This window comes from Catharus ustulatus, chromosome 3 (genome assembly GCF_009819885.2).
Source record: "Catharus ustulatus isolate bCatUst1 chromosome 3, bCatUst1.pri.v2, whole genome shotgun sequence".
Classification (NCBI taxonomy): domain Eukaryota; kingdom Metazoa; phylum Chordata; class Aves; order Passeriformes; family Turdidae; genus Catharus; species Catharus ustulatus.
Window position 1 is genome coordinate 51640562 of NC_046223.1, and position 26865 is coordinate 51667426.

At 40.3% G+C, this 26865-nt stretch overlaps 1 protein-coding gene across 1 annotated transcript; it reads left to right on the plus strand.

Annotated features, from left to right (window-relative positions):
- The first annotated feature begins 472 nt into the window (after positions 1-472).
- Positions 473-25637, plus strand: LOC116993341 (vacuolar protein 8-like). The gene is made up of 14 exons (XM_033053738.1): positions 473-704; positions 3814-3933; positions 4887-5006; positions 6096-6215; positions 11299-11421; positions 11971-12053; positions 13212-13337; positions 14132-14177; positions 15232-15365; positions 19645-19773; positions 21356-21470; positions 22356-22490; positions 23666-23791; positions 24666-25637. The coding sequence occupies exons 1-14, from the start codon at positions 479-481 to the stop codon at positions 24785-24787; spliced, it is 1725 nt and encodes a 574-aa protein (XP_032909629.1). The 5' UTR covers positions 473-478; the 3' UTR covers positions 24788-25637.
- The last annotated feature ends 1228 nt before the right edge of the window (positions 25638-26865 follow it).

The following is a 26865-nucleotide window of genomic DNA, read 5'->3' on the forward strand; positions in this document are numbered from 1 at the left end:
CTCTCCCATTGGTAGCTGCAGCTGGTACACATGCAGGCAAGGTGGTGCCTACCTTTCATGTGGAAAGCTGCCTTACAAAAACAGTTTGCATTTTCCATTAATCCCAGAGTTTTTCTAGCCTCATACAGGCTTTGGTGTGTGCTCCATGACTTGAACTCCATTTTTTCTCCATGAAATGTTTAGGTCAGTATCTTTTTTTTTCTTTTAGCAAAAGGAAGGTGTGTCTTCAGTGCACTTGTTTTAAATAATAATTTATGAATTCTAGGAGATCTGCAGAAACCAGCCTTGTGAAATGTAGTTTTTTGGACACAGAAGTCTGTCTGCCTTACAGCATCTGCACATGGTGTGGTGTTAATATCTGTAAGATAGAACAAACAGTAAGCAGGCAAGCTAGTGCAAAAAGCGGACAAATTGAGAAGAAACTTTTGTTTCCATCTCCTTCCTTCTCTTCTTGCTTTGTGCTGCTGTTGGAACAAGAATGGGTCAGCTATGTGGACGATGCATGCAGCTCCTGCGGGACTTTGTCGGCTTTGTTCAGAGGATGTCCTCTGACTTGGTGCAAGGCATCAAGGAATGCTTAACTCTGATAAGCAAATGCTTCTGCTTAAAACAAAACAGCTCTAAAAACAGACAACTGTACAAGCCCATCCTACAGCCTCATGAGAGAGTGACAGCCCAGGTGTTTCTGCAACATATTGAAACAGGTAAGAGGACTTGTTTTTTTCTAAAGGACTGTGAAAGAGCAAGGGGGTTAGTTTTGTGGGTTGAAAGCAGATTGCTAGCTGATCTGCTCTGGCATGGCATTGAGCAGCTTGGTGGTGATGAGGAGAGGCTGCAGAGCTACAGAGCTACAGAGCATTTTCTTTGTGTACAGGACATCAAGGGCTCAAGTAGTGCAACAGGTGGATCTAGGTCACTTTCTTGATCTACCACCACTGTTAATATATAACCCATGTAAATGTGCTTCATAAAAGTGAGTCCTTGTAGAAATTAAAGTTATTTTTTGAAGTCAGTCAAAAGGAGCTGACAAAATTGGACATGGGCTTTGCTAAGACTGGATGCTATGTGAGTGCTGAGCTGTGAGTGGGCACATCACAATGTGATGTACACAGTTGGGAACCTCTGTATTGGCTGAACACTTGGACTTATGCTGGAAATGTCTGGACCATATATTGGGAAAATCAAAGTCACCCTGGAACAACAGTCATTGAGCTCTCAGGATTCCAAGCAACTGTGCCTTTGTACAAATGTTTTAGACATCAGGCTTAATCACAATAATGAGATTCTGCTTGAATCAAAATAGATCCATAACTCTTCATCTATCTCCTTTGCTTTACACGTTATCTGCCTAATTTCCCCTGGTTTTCTATTTGGGATGTCCTCTTTGTCCTGTCCTAGTATACAGTATCAATAGGAAAGCTTGGTTTTTTATTTTGCTTCTGCAGTCATCTTGGATGAGTGTATTTTCTTGGCTGTCCAGTGTAAAAACAGTCCTTATCTCAAGATAAGGGGTCATTGCTTGTTTGGTTTTGCTTTGTTTCACAACTAGTTGGGTATACTTTATGTTTAGCAGATTTGGGCTGAAATTACTATACAAAAAAATTGTGTAGTCTCCTACTTTGGTTTGTATGAAAGGCGTGAAACTACTGTTTCTTTACTTGCCTTTTTGGGAACATGAAACAATCTTGTGAGGGGAGCCAGGAGAGATATTTTTCCTTGGTGTGACATGATTAATGCTGTTTGAAATGATCTGTCATGGAACAACCTTTGGCATAATTGCTGTGACTCTGGCTGTTGGGAACATGTGTGAATTAGCCTCGCCTGTTATTAGCTGGTGAATTATCCAGTGAATGTGGTGGATTCTGTGCTGCTGATAAGGTTCACTGATGGTTGCACCTTTAGCACTAGTTTAAATCCACGAGTTCATATCCACAATAGGGACAGATCTTTCAGCTTATTATACAGGGGAGATCTTCCAGGGTTGAACTTTTTCTTCCAAAGGCTAGCATGCTCGTGACTCTGTAGGAGGCTGTCTTGGCGGTATCCCTGCACAGCTGATGGATGAGATGTAATGAAGGGGAGGCCAGAATGGCCCCTTGTAACAGCCACTGGTGCTCTCTGAAAAGACTAAATGTGTGTTTTCTTTAAAGATCCTTTCCCCTCTGAGATCAGTCTTCAAAAGTCTGGTCTGTCTTGGATCCATGGGAGTTGGGATACAGCAGCAGGAAGCCTAGAGCTTCTCTGACAGCAGTACAAGATGACAGTGAGGGTTTCCAAGGAGGTCCCACTGTCCACAGCAGGACACGTACACCACCTAGGAAGCAGAACCAAGGTTAATTCTCTGAGTGGCCAAATCTTACTGCCTAGACAAATGGAGGCAGGGAAGCCTCACAAAGAGAATCAAGACATATCCCTCTTACTTTAACACTTACCCTTGTATTTTATTCCAAGAGAGAACAAGCCTATGCTCAGTTTTGAGCAAAATATAATAAGCAAAAAGACAGTGTTTGGACAATTTGGGTACAAGGAGAGACTTCATGGTTGATCATCTTACTTGCCTGTTAGCCAGGGCAGCAAATTTTGATATTTTAAGCAAGTGAAGATTTTGAGTGGTTTCAGCTTTATCACTCTCCCAAAAAAAAACACAGATACGTGAAAGAATCAGATGGATTCAGTTTCCAATAGTTAAAGGAACATAATTAAACTGCATGAAGAGATTTTAGGGATTTTTTTTTTCCTATAACCTTGCACACACAGGAAAGTCCTTCCCTTTGTGTGTATTACTAATTATTTTTAAATTGATCTTTCTATGATTCAGTTCTATGAAGCTCACTTACCTAATCTTGAGGGTAGGAGTTTGCTAGTCTTGACATGTCAGCAGTTTCTAATGGCTTGAGATATTGGCTGTGTTTTGCACTGAGGCATGAAAGCTCATGCCCCTCACATCCCTCACTTTTTTTGTCCCGTGGGAGGTTAAGTAGCTAGACATTTTTCATAGAGGTATTTCAATCATTAATGCACAGATTTAATCTATTGCCTGAAAGTGTCTTATAATGGTGTGCTCCACCAGTTGATCAATCATACATTACATTTTTAACTCTTTTCATTGGTTCAATGTCCCTTTCATTTTCCTCTCTGCTGCTCCATTCCACATATTATATTATACAATGACTTACAGAAGTCATGCATGACTCCTGTTGCTTGGTGACTGTTGTTGAACATCTGGTTTATTCATGGGGGAGTTATGATGCTTGAGAACAGGTAGACTCATGGTAGAAATTTAACCCTGAGGTAAGCCCGTTTGCAGTCCATGCTGCTATTCCTTTAAATCCTGTCTTTCAGTACCCAATAGAGGAAACACAGTGAACTTCAGATGTGGTAAATTAGAAATATATATTCTTTCTATACTTAAAAATATATATAGAAATACAAAATATATTAGAAATATATACTCTTACTTAACTAAGAACACCATGTTCAGTATTTTAACAAAGATTCAGAAAAATATAAAGATTTTTGTGGAGAACAAGAACATGTGTTTGTATTAGATAGCATAAACGTGTCTAAGAGTTATCATTTGTCTTGTTTCCAATCACTAGCTTTGTGAGCTTTACACAAGGCATCGCCTCTTGTAGGTTATTCCCAGTTCATCTATTGCTTCTGCCCATGGAAACATGAATAAAGATAGATGGGTTTTATGGAGTTGTTGCAGTACATAAATCCTTATGTGTTTGGTTGACTGTAAATTTTGATTTTTCCAAACTAACCCTTTTCAGATGTAATTGAGCCTGTGCTGTCATTTTGCATCTTTAGATTTTGAAATGTCTCCACTTGGAAAGGACGCTCTGGAAGCCTTGAGGACCTTATCCTTTTCAGAAAACCCAGGTTTACAGCAGTCAGCTGCCCTCTATTACTTGCATATGAGTCAGCACAGTAAGTTATCTCAGTGAACATTACGAAATTTTCATGTAATCGTAAATAAAAATATTATTTCAAACTGTGAAACTACTTTTGATTCATTAAGCAAGTTTTGGGGTTTTTTGCTTTCATGCTATGTTGTTTGCCAAGGAAGATGGAAAACTTATTATCACATAGGCAGAGTCAGTTCAGAGTTTGTGCTAAGGAAATATCACTTATGATTATAAAAGACTGTTTTTAAGGAAATTGTTATACTTCTGTTATACTTCTGAAAGTCAGCACAACCCGAAGTATTTAGAGTTAGTGTATACTGAATCTCCTGAAAGTAACACAGTCAAAATATGGTGAGAGGAAAGGGACATAGTGACCAGTTAATGTTTTATATTGTATACAAAAGAGGACAGAGCTCCGGAAGCCAGATTGTAGTGAAAATTTATGAATTTATTTTTCTTTCTTCCAACTATTCTGTGGGAGCACTTGCCTCTTGAGGTAGTTTGTTTATGATTAGGAGTCAGCCTAGATATCCCAAATAAAATGCTAGCAAGAGTTTGGATTCTAAAAAAAGGTAAAAATACTAGCAATAAGCAGGGTGCAATTTATTTATATATTTGTTTATTTTGATTTTACTTCAAAGAGAATATTCTGTCACTTGGATGCTTTATTCCATCCCATATATTTTCTGCTGGATAAAAAGTACAGGTGGCCACAATACAAGGACCTGCTGTGAGGCAGAATGACTTGTTTGGTAGCAAGGCACGCTACTTCCCTTGCCATGATGTTTTTGAAGTACTTGATTATTCAAAACCTCTTCAGCAAACTTGCCTTGTTTGCTTGTAGCAGTGGAATTTTAATGAAGGTGAATACCACTCAGCCTGTCCATGGGAGCACCTGAGACCTAAGTCCATCAAGGGAAAAATGTGACAGTGGTGAGCAGTGGGACTCGTGAATATTTCCTCTCATTCTTGCAGTGAACATCCCCCTGCCTGTGGAGCATCTGGAACCCTTCTATGCCTTGCTAAGTTCTGCTGACCTGGAGGTGCAGCAGATGTCCTCCTTGTCTCTTGTCAACTTCTTGCTGGAAGGAAATAGTGAGTAATTAACAACACATTTCTCTTCAGGTGAAGAAGTATCTCTTCAGCCAGACTCGGCCAGAAGGAGGGCACTTCTACACAAATCTAGATTCCTTTTTTTGTGTTCCTGATAGGAGAGTGTGAGCCTGATTCTGAGTGCAAGATACCTAGCTTCTGGTGGCACAAAGACACATCATATCCCTCCAGCTATATAATTTGCCAAGAATTCTTGGATCTGTATGCAAAGGCTGATAAATTATTCTAGTACCAGTGTGGGAATTCTATTCTTGTTCTTGGATCTATCGATATTTTTCCTTTCAAATAATATATACAGCTCATAGAAATAAACTCTGTGTATGAGACAGTGCTCATTTTCTGGTTATTTGTGAGCTGGACCTTAGTCTTAAATTGCTTGCAGAGAAAAAAAAGTTTAAATGCTTAGTGTAATTCACCTACTTCTGTAATTAAAGGGGAAAATAGATTTGAGATAGAATCTGGGAGATGCAGAAGAAAAACTTCCCAATAATGTTTATGTTGATAGATAGTGGGCATGAACATGCCACACCTCATCAATTGAGTCCTTGTTGCATCTACTACTGCACTCCTGGGCACCTGGGCCGCAACAAGTATTCCATCTTGCAGTCCTGTAATAGCAGGAGACAGGGTCAGTCTTCAGTGAAGCTGGCCTTTCCCTTTTTTTTTTTTTTTTTAAGGATTTTGCTGCAAATAAAATAATGTCACTATTTACAAAGAAAAAATATATTTAAAGGGTAGACCACAGAAGAAAAAGAAAGGGTCAGGGGGTTGCTGAGTAAATTGTGAACTTATTGGAAAGCTGCACTAGCTCCTGCCAAAATTAACCTGATTTGGGACCTTCTGGCCTAAATGCTCCGAACTTCTGTTGCACTCTTTCATGCGTCTGAAGGGGAATTAAGTAAACCCGGCTAGGGACTGTGAGTGGCTTTCAGGTGTTTCCATCTTAGGTCTATTTTGTATAATTATAATGTAGATCTCCAAAGCAGTCAATGGATGATGTATTCTTTCCACAAAAATCACTAACTGTTTACTATTTTATTTGTCCATTTTTTTCCTTGAATTTCTGAATAGTTGACAAAGAATTAGTTGTCCAAATGGGTTTACTTGAGCCAATTCTGGATCTGCTTGAGTCAGAGGATCCCACTGTACAGTGTAATTCCTGTGCATGCATGATGACTTTGGCTGTTTCAGGTGAGTGTTCTCTTTGCCTTTGTCTGCTACTTGAATTCATTCAACTCTTCCATCATATTTTAAGATGAAACAACCTATTTGCAATTGGTTTAGGAGTCATAAGATGCAGCAAGTTTTGGTATTCCCATATCATGAATTCAACCTCCTGACATTCCAGTTATTTTTCTCAGTGTTTCTGACCTTTGTGCTCTTCTGATTACAAACCTTTTTCTGATTTTCATCCTAAATGTATTCATGACCAGCTTATCTTAATTAATGTCTACACTGGCTTTTGCTTGAGGTGTTCTGTCTCTCTGATGTCTATGCTGATGAGGTTCCTTCATTTTACTAGACTAAGAAAGGTAAGGCCTTTTAATACTCCTCTTGTAAGTGATACTCTCCAATCATCTTCAGAGTCCTTCCGGGTGTAAATTATATGTTCCAGGAATGGAACGTAGCATTTGCATGTGCCGTATCATGGTACCACAGGCCTCAGGCATTGTTACAGTGCCAAGATACAGATAAATGCTGCAGGAATTCAGTTTTGGATTAATCTCTTCTGAAAGAGAAGTCACCAGAAATGTGCAGTATTTCAGCTGGGGTCTCACCTTTGCCTTTTATTGTGGAACGCAGGGAAATTATTTTTCTTAGGGAAGTTTTGTGGTATATCTCATAGTAACACTTGCAGGTTTGGTGATTGTGCCATGGTGATCTTGTCATCTTAGAGCTGACTTAATCACTTAGTTTGCAGCTCCTTTGCTGCTGTTTCCAGCAGACACCAAGTAATCAAGGCTCTACAACATTCCAAGTGCACATCCCTGCATTTTGTACAAATTTCATTCTGTTTCCATTGCTTCAGTCTTCTAACTTGTCTGTTATTTGTACAATATTCTGGTCCTCCACTGCAATGACAGTTCTATATTCACATCTTTGTTTTAATTCTCTAGTTCAAAGCAAGTACAGACTAGCCCTCATGGAATTCCATTCCCAAGTTGTCATTCCCATTCAGCAAAACTTGCTCCTAGTTTGCTTTCACTCAGTTTTTCAGCATGTACTACTTGCATTTGTCACCAGCTTCTGTTAAACAGTGCATATTTCATATAATGATATTAATATTTTCCTGGTATCCAGACAGGTAAATTCAGCCACAGTTACCAAAAGGTTATCATATTAGTCTGTCTTCCTCTACCTTGTGCAAACTCGTAGTTCTTCAGTACAAATTGTGTACAAGTCTGTAGAAAAGCCATTAATAACATTTATTTCCCTTCCTGTAGCATTTATTCTGCCAGCTTCCCTCTCCAGCATGGGAAGTTGCAGTCTGATGTCCCAGAAAGCTGAGGGAAGCATCATTTAAGTATTTATGTTGCAAAGGAGGAGTGGATAAGCAGGATCCAACCACATGAAAATGCTGATTTGCATTTTATCCCACTTTTTTTGTTTTGTTTTCAGGTTTTTAAACACTTTACCCTTAGGAACTTATTTTTAAGCATTGTATATCCTTGTCAGGTTGAGCATTCTACATACTACATTACTTTGTGTGGAATGCAAATTGCCTCATTTAAATGTCTTAATTAGGCATGGCATTGCTAAACTTTTAGGTACAGTAATTTCACGATTACAAGCTGCACCATTTTGACTAAAATTTTTCTCCCACACCAGAAATGTGGCTTACACTCAGGAGCGGCTAATATGTGAATAATTTTCTGACATTTCCAACCCCAGTAGTGCAAACCGAGGGGCTGAGTCGAGCACCTGACAGTAAAACCCCGCATTGTGCTATTGTTACAAATTGGTTACTCTGTTTCGCGGCGGGTGGAGCTGGCTTGTGCTGGCAGCACAGCAGGGGAGATGCAGGGGCTGCCTCCTGCTGCCCCGTGGCTCGGGGGGAGGTGGGGGGCTCCCGTCCCCTCCTGCTGCTGCCGCCGTGGGTGCCAGTGGGCTCCATCCCCGCCTCCCACCTGCCGCCACGCGTGCCGGCGGGCTCCGTGCCCCACTGCCACCACGGGGCAGCGCCGGGCCAGGGCGAGCGACCCCAGTGGTGGCGGCGGCCAGCCCCGAGCGGCCCTGCTGAGCGGCAGTGCCAAGCTGGGCCACCTGGCCCTGTCGGCAGCCCTGAGCCCTCACGGCCCCAGCCGAGCCAGTAAACCCCGCCATGCCGGGATTCTGTTACTATTTGGCAACTTTGTTGCACGCGGGTCCTCGCTGCAAAGACAGAGCGGCCTATAATTGGGTGCGGCTTGTGTATGGACAGAGAACGAAATGTTTGCCAACACCCAGAGATGCGGCTTATAGTCAGTGCGGCTTGTAATCATGAAATTGCTGTACTTGGCACTAAAAGGACTTTCTTTGTGTAGGTTCAGTGAAGTTAGTCCCTTGAAGATTTACAGAGAGATGTCCCTTCACCTGTTTTAAACAGTCCGTGGAGAAAGTGATTTGTTTGGGCACCTAAGGTTGTTACTTTGTCCTGAAGACACTCTTGCCCTTCTAGATGTCTAACATGGAATATGGGGAACCCTCAGCTACTCCAGATCCAGGCTACCTTCATTCCCTGTGGTGTTCTAATGCCTTTTCACACTCCCTTAAGTGCCAATGTCCTTCTGAGCACAAGTACTCCAAATTAAGCACTCAAGGAGCTTTCAAAGCTGAGCACAGAGGTAGGCAGTCCTGCATAGGCTGGGTTGCTGCCTGGAATTTGATCAGTGTTGAGGATCTGTGTCCCAGTTTAACTAGGATTTAAATGGGCTGGATCCATTTATTTGTTTTTCAGACTATATTTAGATACCATAGCAATGAGACTAAAGCAAGAGGCAATTCTCCAGGGTTTACTTTAATTTTAATTCTCAGACTCTGGTATTTTTAAATGTCTGCTTGAGAAAAGTGTCCTGTTCTGTCAGTCATATCCTTCAAGAAGGCCATTTATGCAAAAAAGATAAATATGGAAGCACAACCAAATTAGGAAGATTCTTAGATGGCTTTAAGGTAACTAAAATTCTGCATCTAAGAATGGTTTTAATTCTGTTGCAACAAGCATGAAAGACTATGTACAGAGTGAAACTGTTTAACAGTGTTACTGCAGGTCATGTGTAAACTGGGTTGTCTCCTTGCTGCAATAGGGAGCTGAAAATAAGAAGAGCAAATGAGCCCATTCAGATGAAAAATATTTGAAGGTTAGTTTGTTCCAACACCAACGTTTGTCCACGCAGCAAAAGGACACACACATAGTTGCAATTATCTGCAGCTTTTCAATCAGTGAGTGAAAGTAATCAGTTCTGGGATAAGAACTGACAGTACTTCAGAACAGAACTAAATGTTCACATCTTTGGCATTTAGGGGGGCCTGAACATCTGCTTTAAGCTAAAACAAGGAGGACGCACTGAGTGTAAAGCGCATTCAAAGTTGTTCAGATGGGAATTTTCAAGCACACAAATGTCAGAGAGTGGAAGGAGAATTTCTAAATTAGTGAGTTATTCAAATACAGCTTGAGTAGATGTTGTTGATTTCCCCACTTTAAAGAAACATCTCAAACACATGACTTCCTTCTAAAAGCATTCCAAGGGGCATCATGCAGTGGCACCAGTGGAGGGACTGGATTTTTTAAAGTAAACGTGTGGTCCAGGAGAAAAACATGATCTAGCCTGCCGTATCTCTTACAGAGATGGAAATACAGTTACACATCTTGGTGAGACAGATTTCCCCATTCAGTCTGTCATCATAAACTGGCAAAACAAGTGTTCAGGCACAATATCTGATAGAATAAAGAATTTGCCCAAGATTTGTCCAAATGTTTGTAATCCCTTTTCTCAAAGGTAAGGTTGTTTTCCACATTCACAAACATTCATTGAGTGTATTGTGTGCGAAAATAAGGGAAGCAGCAATATATAAATTCTTTCTTAAACTTTTTACTTCTCGTTTTTATTCAGCTGAGTAGTTTGCATCACACCAGTTGGACCCATACAAAAGACTTTCTGCTTCTACTGAGGGAAACAAAATAATGGTATATAGGTAGATTAGAAAAGGGCTTGTCTACAAAAGGGACCAGAATATTTCACCAGAATAATAGCTTCCCACATGGAGAAGGTATTTTTAAATAGATTACTCTTCCCAGAAGAATTATTTTTCTCATTTTTTTCCAGAATAAAAGTTATTTACTTGATTACATACTCACAAGAAGACAGAAAATTGCTTGCCCTGGAATATTAAACTGATATTATCTGAACTACACTTGAATAAATATCCTGGCTAATCTGTGTATGTCAGTTCCACATTAGATAGGCTCTAGGTATAAAACTTTGTTCTCATACTCAATTCTCTAAGATAGTCAGCACCTGAAGACTTGATCTCATCTATATACCTTTTTTTTTTATTGCTCTGTCTGCTTCATGTTTCTCTCAGCAAACATCCACAGACTGGCCATCATTTAACTGTGTATAAATATTGTCAATTTTATAGGATTATTTATTATAGTTTTTCTTTTTTTCACCAGTTTTTCATCCAAGAGACTTAAGGAATTCTGCAGATATTTTTTGACTTCTCCTTGTACTCCAGGTTGTTGAATACAACTGTACAACTTAGTATACTGCCATGCAAAGAATCACCACCACTTCAGAGAAGCATCCTCTTTTCAAATTCCAATGTTTAAATAAAATTCTGTCTTTAGAAAGCTCTGCACTGTTTGTAGCTCTCAAGTCAGTAACACAGGGACATTCCAAGAGAGAACTTGCCTCTGAATATACCTTACTAAATTAATTAAACCTTACCTGCAGTTAATGATGTAGTTTTTGGTTATCACACTGTGAATAGGTTGATCAGACATACCAAGAGTATAAGCAAGTACAGCACTTTGTTAACCTGTTTAAAGGGTCTTAAGGATATTTTAATTTTTCTAGTCACAAACCAAAAGCATTGAACCAGCTGTGATTTATGGCTAATCCAGAAGTCATGAGTTGTTTTCCTTCCTGTTAAGCTCTCAGAATTTTTAATAGTTTCCTTTGAGCATGCAGAGAAATCAGAGAAGGGAACACCAAAGTGCTGCTAGTTGTCCTGCTTGTGGCTCACAGTAAGACGGCAGTAAGCATTTCTTTCTTTCTCTAATTCTTTTCTCCAGAGTCCAACCGAGAGGCTATTGGTGCTGCTAGAGGAGTTACACCCCTACTGTCTCTTGCCAAATCCTATGATCCCAGAGTACAACAGAATGCAGTTGGTGCTATTCTGAACCTCACACAATCAGGTACTTTTGGACTAATGGTTTTAATTAACTCTGAACCAAACCAGCATTAAATCTCACCTACCAAGATGATACCATTATTCCACAGAGCTAAACAATAAAATCATGAGTAACATCTCTGAACTCTGTATTGTGGAAGGAAACAGTTGGCAAGAACTTACACAGTTGGCTATTACATTTCTGATATTATTCCGAGTATGTTAAATAATTTGTTTTCAAAACACAGAAATAATAGTGAAGATCTTACCTGAGGCTTTTCAGCTTCTCCAGCAATTCAAGTTCTCAGAGCAGTCTTTAGCATAAAACCATCAAAAGCTTAATCAGACAGCCTGCTAGTCTTTTTGCTAAAATACCTGCATACTGTTGCATTACACAAGCTCTAAATTATATACTCTAATCACACTGACTGGCATATATTTGGACTACATCAGTACCCTTTAGAACCCAAGAACTGTGCACATCCCTTTTGAATGGTGGCTCCAGATGAGAGGGAAAGGAGGAGGAGGAGACTTTTACTTTTTTTTTTTTTTTTTTTTTTTTTTTTTATGGCAGAGAAAATCCAACAAGTCCTGTGCAAGGAAGGAGCCCTACCAGTTCTTGCCTTATTGCTGGAATCTCCTGACTCAGAAGTCCAGGTATGACTAAAATAGGTCAGATTTAAAACAGTAACATCGTGACTGTAAGGAGAGCACAAACCACAGTATGCAGAAATGAAAAGGGGGAAAGGAGGAAGGGTTTCTCCATTGAAGTGGAGAAACATGGGAGAGCATCTTGGTGAAACTCAGCTCAGTCAGACAATGTGTATTAAAAGACTCAATTTGTCTCACTCCACAGGAGAAAGTTTATGACACAAAACTTTTTCCACCAGGAGCATGCACAGGGTTGTTATGTGGCTACCTTTCAGATCAGACAAGATGCAGATAGATCTCTTCCTCTGGGTTTTGGCTTTTTGGGTTTTTTGGGATTTTTATTGCATCCTAACTTTGATCTTCTGCTCTAAGCAATGTTTCTAAATATTCTGGGAAGACATAACTTGCAAAGATCTTTTTCTTGTTGTTGTAAATATCTGTAAAGCATCCTATTTTATGCCTATCACAGACACCTCTTTGTGATTCTGCATACTCAGCAGAGAGCTCATCTTAGTGAAAAAGTATTCTGATAAATAAACTATGAATCAGAGTTGTAAGCCTTACACTTTGCTAGTTTGTTCATCAGTCCTTTGAGTATGATGAAATTGTTTGCTACATCAGTTTAATTATCTCTACTCAGATTTTTTCAAATGTCTGAAGGGATGGACCCTCTGGAATTGCTTTCTGCAAACTGTTTCAGCATTTTTAAATTTCTCTGAGATTCATCTTAAAATTTCCATCTCTGTAGCTCAACCTGTTTCTTCTAATTATACCTCCCTAGTAATAGATACTTCTATATGTGCAATCCTCCCTAGCGTTAATGGTTAGATCCTTTGGCAATGATCTCTTGGCATGCTAGGGCAATAGCTACATCCAGCTTGAGTAAATCAATGTAAACATTTAGTACAGTAGATGCAGATGACCTAACTTAAATACCAGCAGCAATGTCATTGCAGCAGCAGAGCGCATTCCCAAGCAGACAGGGTCCTGATGGATGTGCAACATGCCCCAGCAGGATTGCCATAGCAGCTATAGCACGTTATGTGAAAAAGCATTTTGTTTTCATTGGTTGTAAATTTGAGCATTTCTCCAATTTATTTGTGTTCTCTTCAATGTGTCACCACTCTGACCTCTCTCTCTACAATTTTTCTTGGTTCTTTGCAGTATTACAGCTGTGCTGCCCTGAGCAACGTGGCAGCCAATGTCCAGCACCACAAAGCCTTGCTGAGACCCGGTGACAGATTCCTGCTGCGGACACTGATCTCTCTCCTATCCTCTTCTGTGGACAAGGTAAAGCTATAGCTTTCCCTTTGTGCAAAAACTTAGCATCCGAGTAGAACTATAAACTTGGGCTCCTAGTTTCAGCTTCACATCATTCTGTTTATCTACTGCACCTTTCCCATGAGAAAATATACCTGCAGTAAAAAATACATGGGTTCTACAAGGTCAATGTATGAAGAAAGCAAAGGGAAATTATTAAAGTTGTTCTACAGCCCTGGACGCTTCCTTTAGACTAGGATAGCTTGTATGCTATTAACTTGAAACATCATGTGAGAAGTGCACTGTCCAGGCTCTGTCTTTGATCATTGTGTCTGTGACAGTTGTCTGACACATCTGTTGTGCTACTTTCTTTTTGGTATCTGGAATTTTTACTGTATGGCTTCAAGGAATAACATCTTAAAAATTTTGCTTTGTTGGAAGCAACATCAAAGAAACTTCAAGAAACTACAGTTCAGAGTGGAATTGAAATTCTGTGTAGAAGGGAGGTGAAAAAAAGACAAAGCAAATGAGACAATTTCTTTCCCTTCATTTTCCTGTAACTTATCAGACATTCTGAAATAAAGCCAACATCTGAACCCCATTCTTCATCAACAATAGGATGACTGATATTAGGAAGTTGAAAAAAAAATTAATTAAAAATTTGAAAAAAAAGTGCCAAAATTTATTCTTGAAGATAACATAATAACTTGATGGTGTTGTCATCTTTATTTTGTGTGCAATAGGCAAGAATACACATTACTGAAACTGCTCTTTTTTCTCCTCTCTCTCATTTTTATTTTTTTTTTCCTCTTTGGCACAAGCAGGTTTCAAGCCAGGCATGTGTTTGCCTAAGAAATTTGGCTACCAGTGGTAAGCAATGTCTTGGAGATAAAGAAGCCACTCTTGTCTTTCTCTCTCTGCCTTTCAGAGTGAGCACAGTGGGCTGGGAACCTTTCCTATTAAAAGCAGAGACATTTTCTGTATTTTAACTGTATGTTAAGGGAAGGGGAAGGTGCAATGCATATCCTAACTAAATCTGTCTTAGAGCTCCCAGGTAGCAAGGGGAGCATCTGGAGAAAGTGAGAAAGGCAGCAGAGGTGTTCTTATCCAGAGAGCCTTAGTGAGTTGATAAGCTTTCCTCCTTTCCATGTTTCCTAGGCATTAAACCCTTTAGGACAGAATGTCTCCTGAAATTGCTTATTGAGTGGGGACCTGTCTTCTCCAAGGCATAGTTCTGTCTATCATTAAATGTAATTTTCTCACATGCATTTGTCATCCCCTTAATAAACTGTGTCCTATTAAATGTCCAAAATTCACTTCTATGACATATTCAGGAGATTGTGGTAGAGGACTGGCATACTCAAGGCTAAAGTCCCAGACTCCAGGGTAGAGTTATTAATCTAGAAAATGTAGAGGTGCTTAATTTTCAAGCAGTCACAATTATAGAGGAGCTGAGAGTGAAAGAAGCGCTGTGCCACTCCTTAATGTGTTTGAAACACCTGGTCTGCTTGATCTTTTAGGTTTGCCTCTCCATCTGCTGGCTGCTCTGGCATTGCCTTTTACTGCACTTACTGAGGTTGCAGGGGCAAATGGGGTATAACAACTCAGTGAGTGGGATGGCTGATGGACTCAGAAAATTCCCCTCTGTTTTTTTTTTTTTTTGGTTTTTTTTTTGAGGTTCAGACGCAGACTGAGAGTGCCCAAACCTACAATCTTCCATCAAGCTTGTGTTAATCCCACAGCAAAAGGAGGCATAACAAATGAGAGTTTATTTTTATAACTAAACATCTGGTATTGCCCCATCCCACAGAGATGGGGAGGTCCCCTCTAATTTGATCACTGAGGCAACAGTCAACTGTTAGAGCCTGAATTACTCCCTGCAGTGCTCTGAACCCCCCTGACCTGCTTTGTTTTCCCACACCAGCAGACATCCAGGCTGAGATGGTTGCTGAGAACGCCCTGCCCAAGCTGTGCTCCCTCCTGGCCTCTGGCAGTGAGGATGTCCGTCGTGCCTCCATCGCTCTGCTCTGGATACTCTCCCAGCACCCACCCAACCAGGTATGGGAGGTCTTTTCCCAAAAACCAGAGGGGAAACAGTAGTTCTGGCCACCACCTGAGGTAACGCTCTGTTATGGCAAAACTGCCTATGAAATATATTTTGAGAATGACCAAGAGGACTTCCCAACCCTTCTCTCTCTCCTACCCAAAATAACAAGGCTTTGTTTACTGCATCTTCGCTGTCACTAACTACCTGAGGAGCCATTTGTTGTGCTGAGGGGGATCCAAAGGAGAGACCAGTGAGAGAGTAGAGGGAGAGACGGGTGTCGGAGTCGTTGTATATGTGTACACTGCCTTGCACCCCCTGCAGTCCCCTCAGTCCCCAGACCATAGGTCTCCAGATGGGTGTGCCGGGGCGGGGTGGGGGGGGGGGGGGGAATGGAGGACACTCACAGCATCATGAGAGACTGCCACCATGAGGGCAACTAAGGAAGTTATTTCTTGGCTACAGAGCTTCCCCACACACTGAAAAGCAGAGAAACTAATTTAGAGCACACATTTAAAGTGCATAAGTGCAGAACAAAGAGCAAATATACATTACTTCCCTACATGGATAGCTTTGTTCAAAACCGCATTTGTAAAATATTAACATATTTTCAATTAGGATCAAAACAAAAAGGGGGACTAACAGAATTTGAAATCCTGTCTATCTTTAGTTAATGCATTAGGACTTTCACTAGGACTGTGTAGCCTCATACCCTAAGTTATAGAATGATTCTGTTTGTTCAGGGTAAACATCACCATTAATAGTGCAACACTAGGAAATACATGAAGACGTCTGACTACAATTAAATTCCAGCAAATACTGACAGATTACTCTTGTTTATAAATGAACTTTTCTTTACAGTAATTAAAGACATCCTTAAGAACACAGATGTGTAAGGTTTTTGGTAAGTGTTTTAAGGTAACAACAGCATTTGAAGGTAGTCAGAAGTTGGGTACATAGAGCAAAAATATGTCAGAACCTGTCCTGCCACATTGCTTCAAGCAGTAGTGACAGGGTTTGAATAGTTTCAGGTGGCCTTAGGTGCCTGAAATACATTCAGCTAATTGGAAATTTACACTGGGTTTGGAAAACTTGGTGTGTTACAGCTCAGTTGTCTGTACACAAGCCAACATTGCACCTCCCCTGCATCTGGGATGTGATGGAGAAAATGGATGAGCTGAATGCCTGGGAGGCAGCAACTAGAGCACAGAGCTATTCAAGGCACAGTGGCTGCATGAGCACTGAACATCCTCAATGCTTGTCAAACTGCCTCATACAATCAAAATACAATTTGCACTCAACAAGCTTACAATTGAAGTGCATTAAATTAGTTGAAGGCCATTTGCACAGTAAATATGTTATTCAGTGTGAGACGTTATGCTGGAATATGGTCCTCACTCAGTTTGGCTCTTCTTGTCTCCAAATATTGTTTATTTTTTGGTTCTCCCAGCAAAGAGTATCCATAAATCCTTTTCTCCCTGGTCCTGAAACTTGTCTTTACCAGTGTTTCGAACCCCTGGCCACAAAGAGACGTGGTCAGCATAAGCAGGAATGAAGACACTGGGAGCTCAGCCTTGGTACACCAGAAGTGAAACAGTCCATCCTTCATGAGGGGAAAAAGGGTCAGTAGCAAGAGGCTGCAAAGCAAAGCATCTCACTTTATTCTCCAGTGAGAAGTATCTACATCTCTAAGTTTGTTTTAGCGAGCAAACATGGCTGTCCCTGACTACTGAATGTTGCTGCTTTGTGCGAGCGAGCCCTGGGCACTCTGAGAAGAGGCTGACCTCTTCGCATTCATATCCTGCCTCCCCACCTCCATGCCTTTTCTGGCCTGTTTTTCAAGGCTTTTCAATGTTTCTTTCTCTAACTCAGGCTGAATTCTCCGTGACTGAAAAAGGGACTTCTCCATGGGAACAGCTGTTGGAAAACAAACCACTGAACAAAGCTAACCTTTACAACCAAGTCAAGTGATGCTTGAATTATTACAAATGCTACCCAGGATACAATGGGGCAGAATTCGTCTGCCCTTTTGTTACCATGAAGCAAACCCCCAGGAATGCTTCACAGGAGCTCCTTGCCCTGCTTCAGCCCCCCTTTTGCAGTCTCCTGGTCAGGCTGTTGACAGGGATTCCCAGCAAGGGCTGGAAAACTTCCCTCTTGCAGTTGTATTCAGTTTTCCCAAGGACAGCCCAACCCTGAAACACTAAAGAAATCTGGCTTTGTGAGAAAAGAGTCTTTTAACTCCAATTCCTTTGAGCAAAGACCTGGAAGTCAGGGTCTGTCTACTCCAGATAGTGCCACTGACTCTCCACTCCAGGTACAAAATAACTTTGCCTTACCATCTTGCTAACTGGTAAACAGCGTAATATTTATTTTGTCAAGAAATTCTTGTGTAAGGAGTATGAGTGCAGCATTGCACTGTAAGCACACTTGCTGCTGGAATGCTTTGCCTTGCCTTTATTTTTTAAATATTCTAGTCTTGAGAGAAGTTTGATCAATATCCATCTGAATCACTCAATCTATTTTCACTCACAGTTTTCTCATGATTCTCTTGTACTAGGCAGGACTGAGCCAGAAAACAAAATCTGGATCTCAGCCATATTCCAGCCAAAAAAAGTTCAGCAAAATTCAAGTACTGCCACTTGCTAATGTAGGTCCTAAATAAACAAAAGATCTTGGCAGGGAAGTCATTATATATTAGAAAGTTCCTTTATAATCCATAGAAAATTTCCTCCTCTCAGGCTGTAGCAAATCAAGAACAAGTATCGTAGTTGATGGGATTACATAGAAAAGACATTTGGCCCAAAAGCATAGAAAACAGTCATCAGTGGTAATGTAATTGGATTATGTAAAACTATATTATTTCTTCCTTTAAAAAGAAGGAAAAATAAGACTAAGGAAAATTTACTGTCATGTCTGCATATAGGATTCTTTAAATGCCCTGTGTTTAGGCACAGAACTGCCCTTTCCACTTATTTTTCTGTTTTATTTTAGAATTGCTGGTTGTGACAGCGCTTAAAGTGAGCTAAGTGAAGATGCCAGCTGGTATTAAAAGAATTTAAGCTATGCAAAAGAAAGATGAAACTAGCTTTTAAAGACATCTACCTTTCAACACTGCTTTAGTGATCCTGATATTTCACAGATTTCAGAATTATGTGATTTTTTTGTAGCTGTGTATAGGACCAATGATTTGTTTTGTATTGAACTCCCTTGCTAATGTGTCTCAGTTTCCTAGTAGTACAAATAATATAGTTCATTGTGAACAAACAGAAAATCTGCATTAAAAACTCCTAAATTCCTAAGGGAGGGAAACTGAAAGAGAAAAACACTCCCAAGAGGAAATCTTTTGCTTTTAACTGTAGACCTAACACAAACTGTGTTGAAGTCAGGTTTCTCTTACACACAGCAGTGCCTCCTTAATCCATATTATTAACTACCTGTGCTGTAATCCAGACTCCAATCTGATACCACAGTAGGGGCTTCAAACTGAAAGAAAGTAGATTTAGATTTGATACTAGGAAAAAAATTCTTACTGTGAGAGTGGTGAGGCACTGGAACATGTTGCCCAGAGAATTTGTGGATGCCCCATCCCTGGAAGTGTTTAAGGCCATGTTGGATGGGGCTCTAAGCAACCTGGCCTAGTGGAAGGTGTTCCTGCCCATGGCAGGGGGTTTGGAACTCAATGATCTTTAAGGTCTCTTCCAACCCAAGCTATTCTGTGATTCAATTAATATTAATGGTAATTGGAGGAAGACTACATTCAGAGAGAGATCCCCAGCAAAGTATGTCTAAGATATCACCAGACAGCAGAGAAATGTGTGTAAAGAAGATATTGTTCAGGATATGTTTACTGAAGAGGTGCCTGATCACAAACTGATCTAAACATACAACCCATTATTGTAGCCAGGTAAGTTGCTGAGGTACTCAAGAACACACTGCTGCTGCTGCTTCACCAGGTACTTCTGCCTTTCACACAGACCCTGACCACCTCTCCTTCCAGTCAGGATCACATCTTTCCCCTGACTAGCAGTGACCCTGGTGAGGTATTTGGTGGAAACAACAATAAACGACACAACCTTGAAGACTCCAGCTTTCCATAGCAAGTGCTCAACAGTCAGTGCCAATCAGACTGTACTTGAGAGAAGCAGCACTGGACCCAGCCACATCCTTGGTTTAAATAAGCAAATTAATGCTCTTCTTGCAGAGCTAAATTGGATTTCTCCATAGCTCACTGCAAAGTCACGTTGTGTTGTCCATAGTGGATGTAACTGAGATACTGGTTGCTCTTCTCAGGACACTCTGGCATGTGCTGAGCTACTGCAGAGCCTGGGGATGTTACTGGCAGCACATAAAACAGACCCTGTGATTGTTGGACATACTGCTTGCATCATCAAAAACCTGAGCCTTTCCAAAAACAGGCAGGTAGGTACCCGATGTTTGTCACTGTGAGATTGCCATTGTGTTTATGTCAAATCAGCATTAAAAAAATAATTAATTCTGTGGGTAATTAAACATATGCCAAATTGCTATATATTTTACACAAAATGAAAGGTAGTTTTATTCGTATTTCCCAATACAAAAAAACTAATTAAAATAAGAAATGTCTAATTTTTGCTATGAGTAATGTAGTTACCTAATTTGACTGCATCACAGGTATAAAAAGTTCTTCTAGCAAGGACATTTCATACTCATTAAAGAAACCATTCAGGAAAATCTGAGGTCAGTTTTGAACTGAATCTTTATTTCCTGGCTCTCATGCTTCAGCTGCTGTTCATTGTGAAATAGAACCCCAGCTACTGATGTACATTTTGCCTTTTTGGCAAGATACTGGCTATGCCAAAATGCTACAAAGATCTCTCTTGCTGACGTTGCTTCGAAATCCATGTGCACAGATGCACTTTATTTCTCCTTGCCTTTTAGAATACCTTGATCAAACAGTACCTTCAGTAGTAATCAATATTGAGGGAAAAAACCCACCAAATCCTCATTTCTGCTTTGTCCCACTTCCCAGTACACACTTTTCAAGACTCAGTTTTTTGGGTTTGTTTCCCCTCTTTGTTCATGATCCAATTACTACTAGTTCCAGAGATTTAAACCAGCCAGAAGGAAAAGTATGTTTGTTTTCACTAAGATAAGAATTAAATAAGTTTCTAATAGCTGTGACATCAAGTTGTACGGGAAACTAGATTTCCTTAAACTCAAAGTTCACAGTAGGAATAAAAATGGACCACACGTTCAAAGTTTGAAAAATATGGTCTTTTTTAAAATTACTTAAATTCTGTGACTTTATCCTGTTATCAGCTGGAGCTGCTTCACCTTCATAAAGCTTTATAATATAGAGTACCAAGCACTCACTGCCTGAGTGAATACACAGGCGTGAGTGGGAGTGACAAGTTTCCAGGGTCAATTCTAAGGAACGCTCCCTAAAACACATGAGAGTCCTTGGCACAAGTGGAAAAAGAAATGTTGTTTTTATGCCAACAGGACACAAACAGAGTGTGGGAGCTTGAAAAGCAGCAGTCTCAAATCCACCTTGAACCTCTAAGCAGCAAGTTAAAAAACTGCAGCATAAAATGAGTAAAAAAATTCTCATAAAATGAGAAAAAGATAGTCCCTTTTGTTGACAGACACCTGAGCTCACTTAGAGAGCCATGAGCAGCTTCCATTGGTAGGGCCTCCCAGTGAGCTGATGACTTCACTATTCAACTTCACTAGCAACCAGTTACCTCCAGCTGACTCATTCAGAACTCATTTCTTGGTCTCATTTCTTGCTTTTAATCCAGGTCTCCTATCTATTTTAGACGTGGTCTGTAAAAGTAAAAAATTTCTGTACAGGTGATCTCTGAACAATCCAAGGTGTTTTTACCTGGTTGTGGTAGATCTGGGAGGAGACATTTCCGTTATTGATGGTGTAACCCTCAGTACTGTAGGAGTACTTTTGAAGTCCCCAGACACCCCTAAACCATAATGGAAGTGCTGAACATGAATCTCTCTCTTGTGGCAGAGAATCACAGAGAGCTGTTGTGTTGAAGGTCTCCTCCAGACCATGCTTTTGACCGACGCTCAGGAAGACTCCCTTCGTTACGTGACATCCTGCCTTGCTGAGCTAGCCAAGCAAGGTATGGCAGCAACCCTCCATGAATGGCTGAATCAGACAAGTGCAGACGTCCTTTGTTAACTCTAATAGGAGATGGAGCACAGCTGGACATACAGCCTGTGTTTCCCTTTAAATTCATTGTTTAGTTGTAAGTTTCAAGAACAAAATCCAATTCACTGGCAGGAAACATGGGTTCCATTGTCTGTGGTTTTGTTCAACTGCTTAAAATGCTTTACTCTAAATTTTTTTTTGTGCTGAACTTCACGGCTGTACACAGCCTGTCTATTTCTATTTGTAACATTTCCCAGTTTCTCTGGCTGAAATAATTTTATCATTGCAGAAACTGATATATAAAAAAAGATCTAAATACGAAATAGGTCTTTATCTTGAAATTTTTTGCACATGGATTTTATCAGAGATACCAAATTGGCACTCTTGAAAGGTACAGCACTCTTTATAGCAGAAAGGACGAGTTTAAATTTTCCCAACATGCCCAGCTTTGGATGTTGTCTGTCAAGCAAGTCATCTCTTGTATCTGGTGTAATGGCCATGCAGCTGGCAACATGTCACATTTAATTTTGCAAGCAGAGTGCAGTAGCTCCTGGACAGACTGAGCCCAACAGGCCAAGAGTGGATCTTTCACATAAAGTGATTTATTTTTGCAGAACAAAAAGCCAACAAAATATGAACCAAATCCATGGCCTTACCATACTGAAAGCATAACTTCAGAACAGAACCCTTTTTTATAACCTAAACATACTTACTAACCAAGTTTAGCGCTTATTTTGCTTTTCCAGTTGCATGAAGGACTCACTATTTCAGCAGATTCTGGCAGACCTCTCATCTTAATTTCTTTGACACTGGAGTTCCTATTTAGAGACTGCTCTCTTACCTTTCTGCCTTCCAGAAGGAGCCATCTTGCACATGGTCCAGTGGATGGATGAACCTTTGACAAAGTGCTTGGTGAGACTGGCTGGCCAACTGGAATATCCTGAGCCGTCCTTTTATGCTGCCTCCATCATCCGGCACATGATCGGTCACGGTAACTCACACAGGATTAACTGTGCTTTGAAAGGGACTTATGGCTGTCTGGAGTGAAATTAGTCTTTTCCCAGGCACTGAACAACCTTAAATATTTCTCTATCACCCCCACTTTTGGTCTCTACAAATTTTTTATAGTCACCCTTGAAATAAAACAGTCCTTGGGTACATGAGAAAGTCCACGGATGAAAGTGGACCATAGATAAAGGTCTGATTCACATGTTTGTTGCCTTCTTCAAGAACTGCCATTCTGCAGGGCTGGTCCTAGCCAATTCTGAGGTCCTTGCAAACAACTTCAGTAGGAAGGTAGGAGACCATTAAGATACTCCTCACCATGGGAGAGATGAGAATGTGTTTCAGACAAGGGTCCCTTCAGACAAGGTCACATCTTCCTATATGACCTTCTTTCTCAATATGTAAAATGTGATGGAATCCTTCACAGACAGCAGAGGTTGTGTTCCAAAATTTAGGTTAACTCTGCTCCCTGACCAACAGGAGAAAAACTCTTACTAAACCAAATCTTGCTGATATAATTCTAGACTAAATTAGCAGGAGTGGTGAAGTGCCTTTTAAGAACGTAGCCAAAATTTTTAAAGTTTCAATGAGAGAGAATAAAAGAGCATTATTTTCACCTATAGAAAACAAACAGCTTTATGCTTAATATACTTGTCCCATGCAGCCAAGAGCCTTTAAGACTTGCAAGAAAAGATGACACTTGCCACATTCTCTAGAAAGGTATAGATTTTAGACATCAGCCATAAGAAAAATGGAAATCTGTAGTGAGTCCCCAGTAAGGGAAAATGCAAATCTGTTCCATTTCTAGCATCGCGGGTTTGCAACAGAGCAGACTCTCGGGTAGTGAACAGAATTCTAGAGCTTAATCATCTCATGGATAGCTTCACCTACGAGGCCAACCAGTCTGTGAACCAGCAGGCCTCTTGCACAGGGATCAGATTCCCAGCACAGCAGCCCACTCATCTTTTTATTTACCTGAAGTATCAGCAGTAGTATCAGAAGCTGTAATATAGGGAAGTCCCTTGCCAGTCTTTGCAGTAATCTTGGTTTTAGCTGAAGGTGGATGAGTCATTATTGATCTTAAAAATGTTGTTACAAAAATCAGTTTTCAAAGAGTTTCAAGGCTCGTATTGATCTCCATTGGTTCTCCCATTTATGCAGAAAAAATTATGTTTTTGTGGAAGCAACACATTGGAGAGATTCAAGCCTACCTCAAGAATTTTCTTACCCACCAAGAGGTCCGTTTTCAGCAGCTGGGCATCTCCACATTCTGCAGATTACAAGCAGGTACGTCCTTTCTGCCAAGGCTGCCTGCACCCATCAGCAGCAAACAGGCACTGCTTAGTAACAGAGATCACAGAATCATTAGGGTTGGAAAAGACCTCTAAGATCAAGTCCAACCACTGACAGTGCAAACTTCTCTGGGGACTATCTCTGCTCACTTAAGAAAACAGAATAATCTCAAGGGTTGCTGTTACCTCACCTGTTTTAAAGCAGCTGTTCAAGAGCACATCCTGATAAAGGCAGGAGGATTTTGTTTACTTGCTTTAAAATGAAAAGCTTTCTGAACAGCAGTGAAGCAGGACTTCAGGAACTGATGCTTTTATTCTATATAAGAATTTTTGGGCACTAGATGAAACCTAAAAGTTTTTCAAATGTGATTTTAGTTTATTTTGATAAAGCAAGCAAATAGGAAATTGCATGACCAACTGATATTAAAACTGGGAAGTCTCACATCTTCATACTTAAAAGTCCATTCCTTAATATTTTTTTCTGGGTTTGGCTAGTCTTCTTGTCTTTGGATAAAAGTTGAGTACTCATGAGAGTTACAATGTAGAAATAACTGCATATAGCACATATCTTTACATACGTAGAGCCAGAGCCAAAACCCTGCTATATCTAGATAGGCAGCTGCTACATAAGGCTGAATTTAGCACCTGAGATTTATACATCTGGATCAGGAGAATTTAGCAGCAATCTTGAATGGTTGTAGGGATGAAAACTGAATTTGTATCTCCTTTGTGTGGTATTTTTCTGCCTAACCTGTAATAAGAACCACCAACCAATTGTATCTAACCTTAAAAAAAGTTTTCTATACATCTCTGCATTAGAATATAGGGAAAAAACAGCAGGTTGCCTAACACCTGTTATTCCTCTTCAGTTCCAGACTTTTCATTAGCATTCAGAAAAAGCCAAATGGCCAAACTCCTTGAGCAAGTCCGCCAACAAACAGAAGAAACTCAAGAGCTCCTTAAGGCAGCTATGTACCATGAAGACAGTTAATATTTAAGCCAAATGGCTTATGAAAACTTACCAGATCCAAGGGCCTGAACTTTCAGAGGAAACAACTCTTTTCATTGGTTCCTGTAATTTTCCTGCTACTTGCAGTTTCGTCATACAAGAGATGTCCTGATAGCAAGAACTGGAGCAGGTCAAAATAATTCCTTGGACTCTTTGGCTGGCTGCTTAAATGTGCTTGAGGACATGGCTGCATGTTGAAAAATATCCACTATACTTGGTCCACCTTCCATGGTTTGTTTTTGGTTTCCTCACCCCTCCTTCAGAAAAACCAGCACCGCATTAATGAGGTTTTATTCATGCAACAGGCTGATTGCACCGATGAGGCATCTCTCAAGTATGCAGGTGACTCTGCATTCATCTTTATTCTGTTTCTGTTACATGTCCTGTATTTCAGAGCGCACTCCAAGGACTTTGGAAAATAATTGAATCAACCCGTACTATAAAGGTAGAAAACTATGAACAGGTTACTACAGAAAGTAACTGCTGAGGGTCAATTCATAAAGTGCAAGAAATTTGTAAGAAACAAGAAGGGGTGAAGCCTTACAGCTGATCCTTGTCCACACAATTGGCACTACTCTCCAGCAGAAGAGCAAAGGCATGTTTAGGCAAGGAAATGTTGCACAGAGCAATACAGAATACAGCAGGAACCATGAAGGATTTGGGTGAGATATGTTTAAGTACAGAACTGTGTTCTGCAAACATTAAATTATTTCCAAAGCTACTTGCAACAAGGGAAAACTGAAAATATTTGGCAAAATTAGGAACTTTTGTTATATTGTGATATTGATACTTCATTTTAAATGGAGTTAAAGAACAATAAAAACAGTCATGTGTTTAAATTCAATTTTCTTCCGTATCTTCTTCCCATGGGCAGGCAGATGTTCAGCCATCTCCAGGAAAACTGCGTTCCATCATGTGTAATGGTTACTTGGGAAGGCACACACTGTAACTTCAAACATCTTCCTTTCCTCTTCCTTCCCCCAGCTTTATATGCCCAGCATGACAATGTAAGGTATGGAATGTCCCTATGGTCAGCTGGGGTCACCTGTCCCAGCTGTCCCCTCCCAACTTCTTGTGCAACCCCAGGCAGATGGGGTGATGTGAGAGGCAGACTCTGAGCACATGCTGCTGAGCAGTAACTAAAACATCCCTGTGTTACCAACTTTGTGTTCAGCACAAACCCAAACACAGCCCCCTTTGAGCCTCTGTGAAGAAAATTAACTCTACCCCAGCCAAAAGCAGCACACTGTCTTTTGAGGTGCTTCTGACCATCTCATAACTCTTATGTGCACTGTTATATGGCTTTAGAGCTGATACTGGTTACAAACGAGGAATAAAAGTGATATTTAAAAAATAGTTTTAAAAAAAGTTATTCTTTCAGTTAATAGCTCAATGTTCCGTTTTATTGTGGCTAAAATCTCTGAGCTTAACTTTGGTGCTTGGGGGAGGCATTTTTGATAATGATTTCTTTTCATATCAGCAAGTTCTTTCCAATGGTACCATTTAGGAAAAAACAAAACTACCTACCCCGCCCCGTCCCCATCCCAAAACAAAAAAGAAAAACAACGAAAACCAAACAAACATGTAAAAAGAACCAAAACCACACTCAGTGCAGTAAAAAAGCCTATTAAAGTGCAGGGTAGACAGAAACTTTGGATAAAACAATATGGCTTTCAGTATTCATGTGTGACAGGAATCTAGTTTTGAAATCTCATGTGACAAACTGTGTGCTCAGTTTCAGGCAGGCAGACTTTCTAAAACTGGGTGAATGACACACCTGGGAATAAAAAATCTCAAATTGCAAACCACCTCTGTGGATGATTTTAGATCAGTTTCCAAAAAGCAACAGTGCAATATTAAGTAATGATATTAGTATGTGTCCTGTATCCATATTCTTAGATATTTAATCTCAATCATTATTTCAAGGTCTTAGCAAGAAATCAAATAAAGCATTCTTCATCAGGAATGAGGAGATAAAAGACATGAAGCAAGCAGAACTAATGGTGAGCAGTGCAGCAGTTGTGATGTACTGAAATAATTCACAGAGCATCATCCCTGTA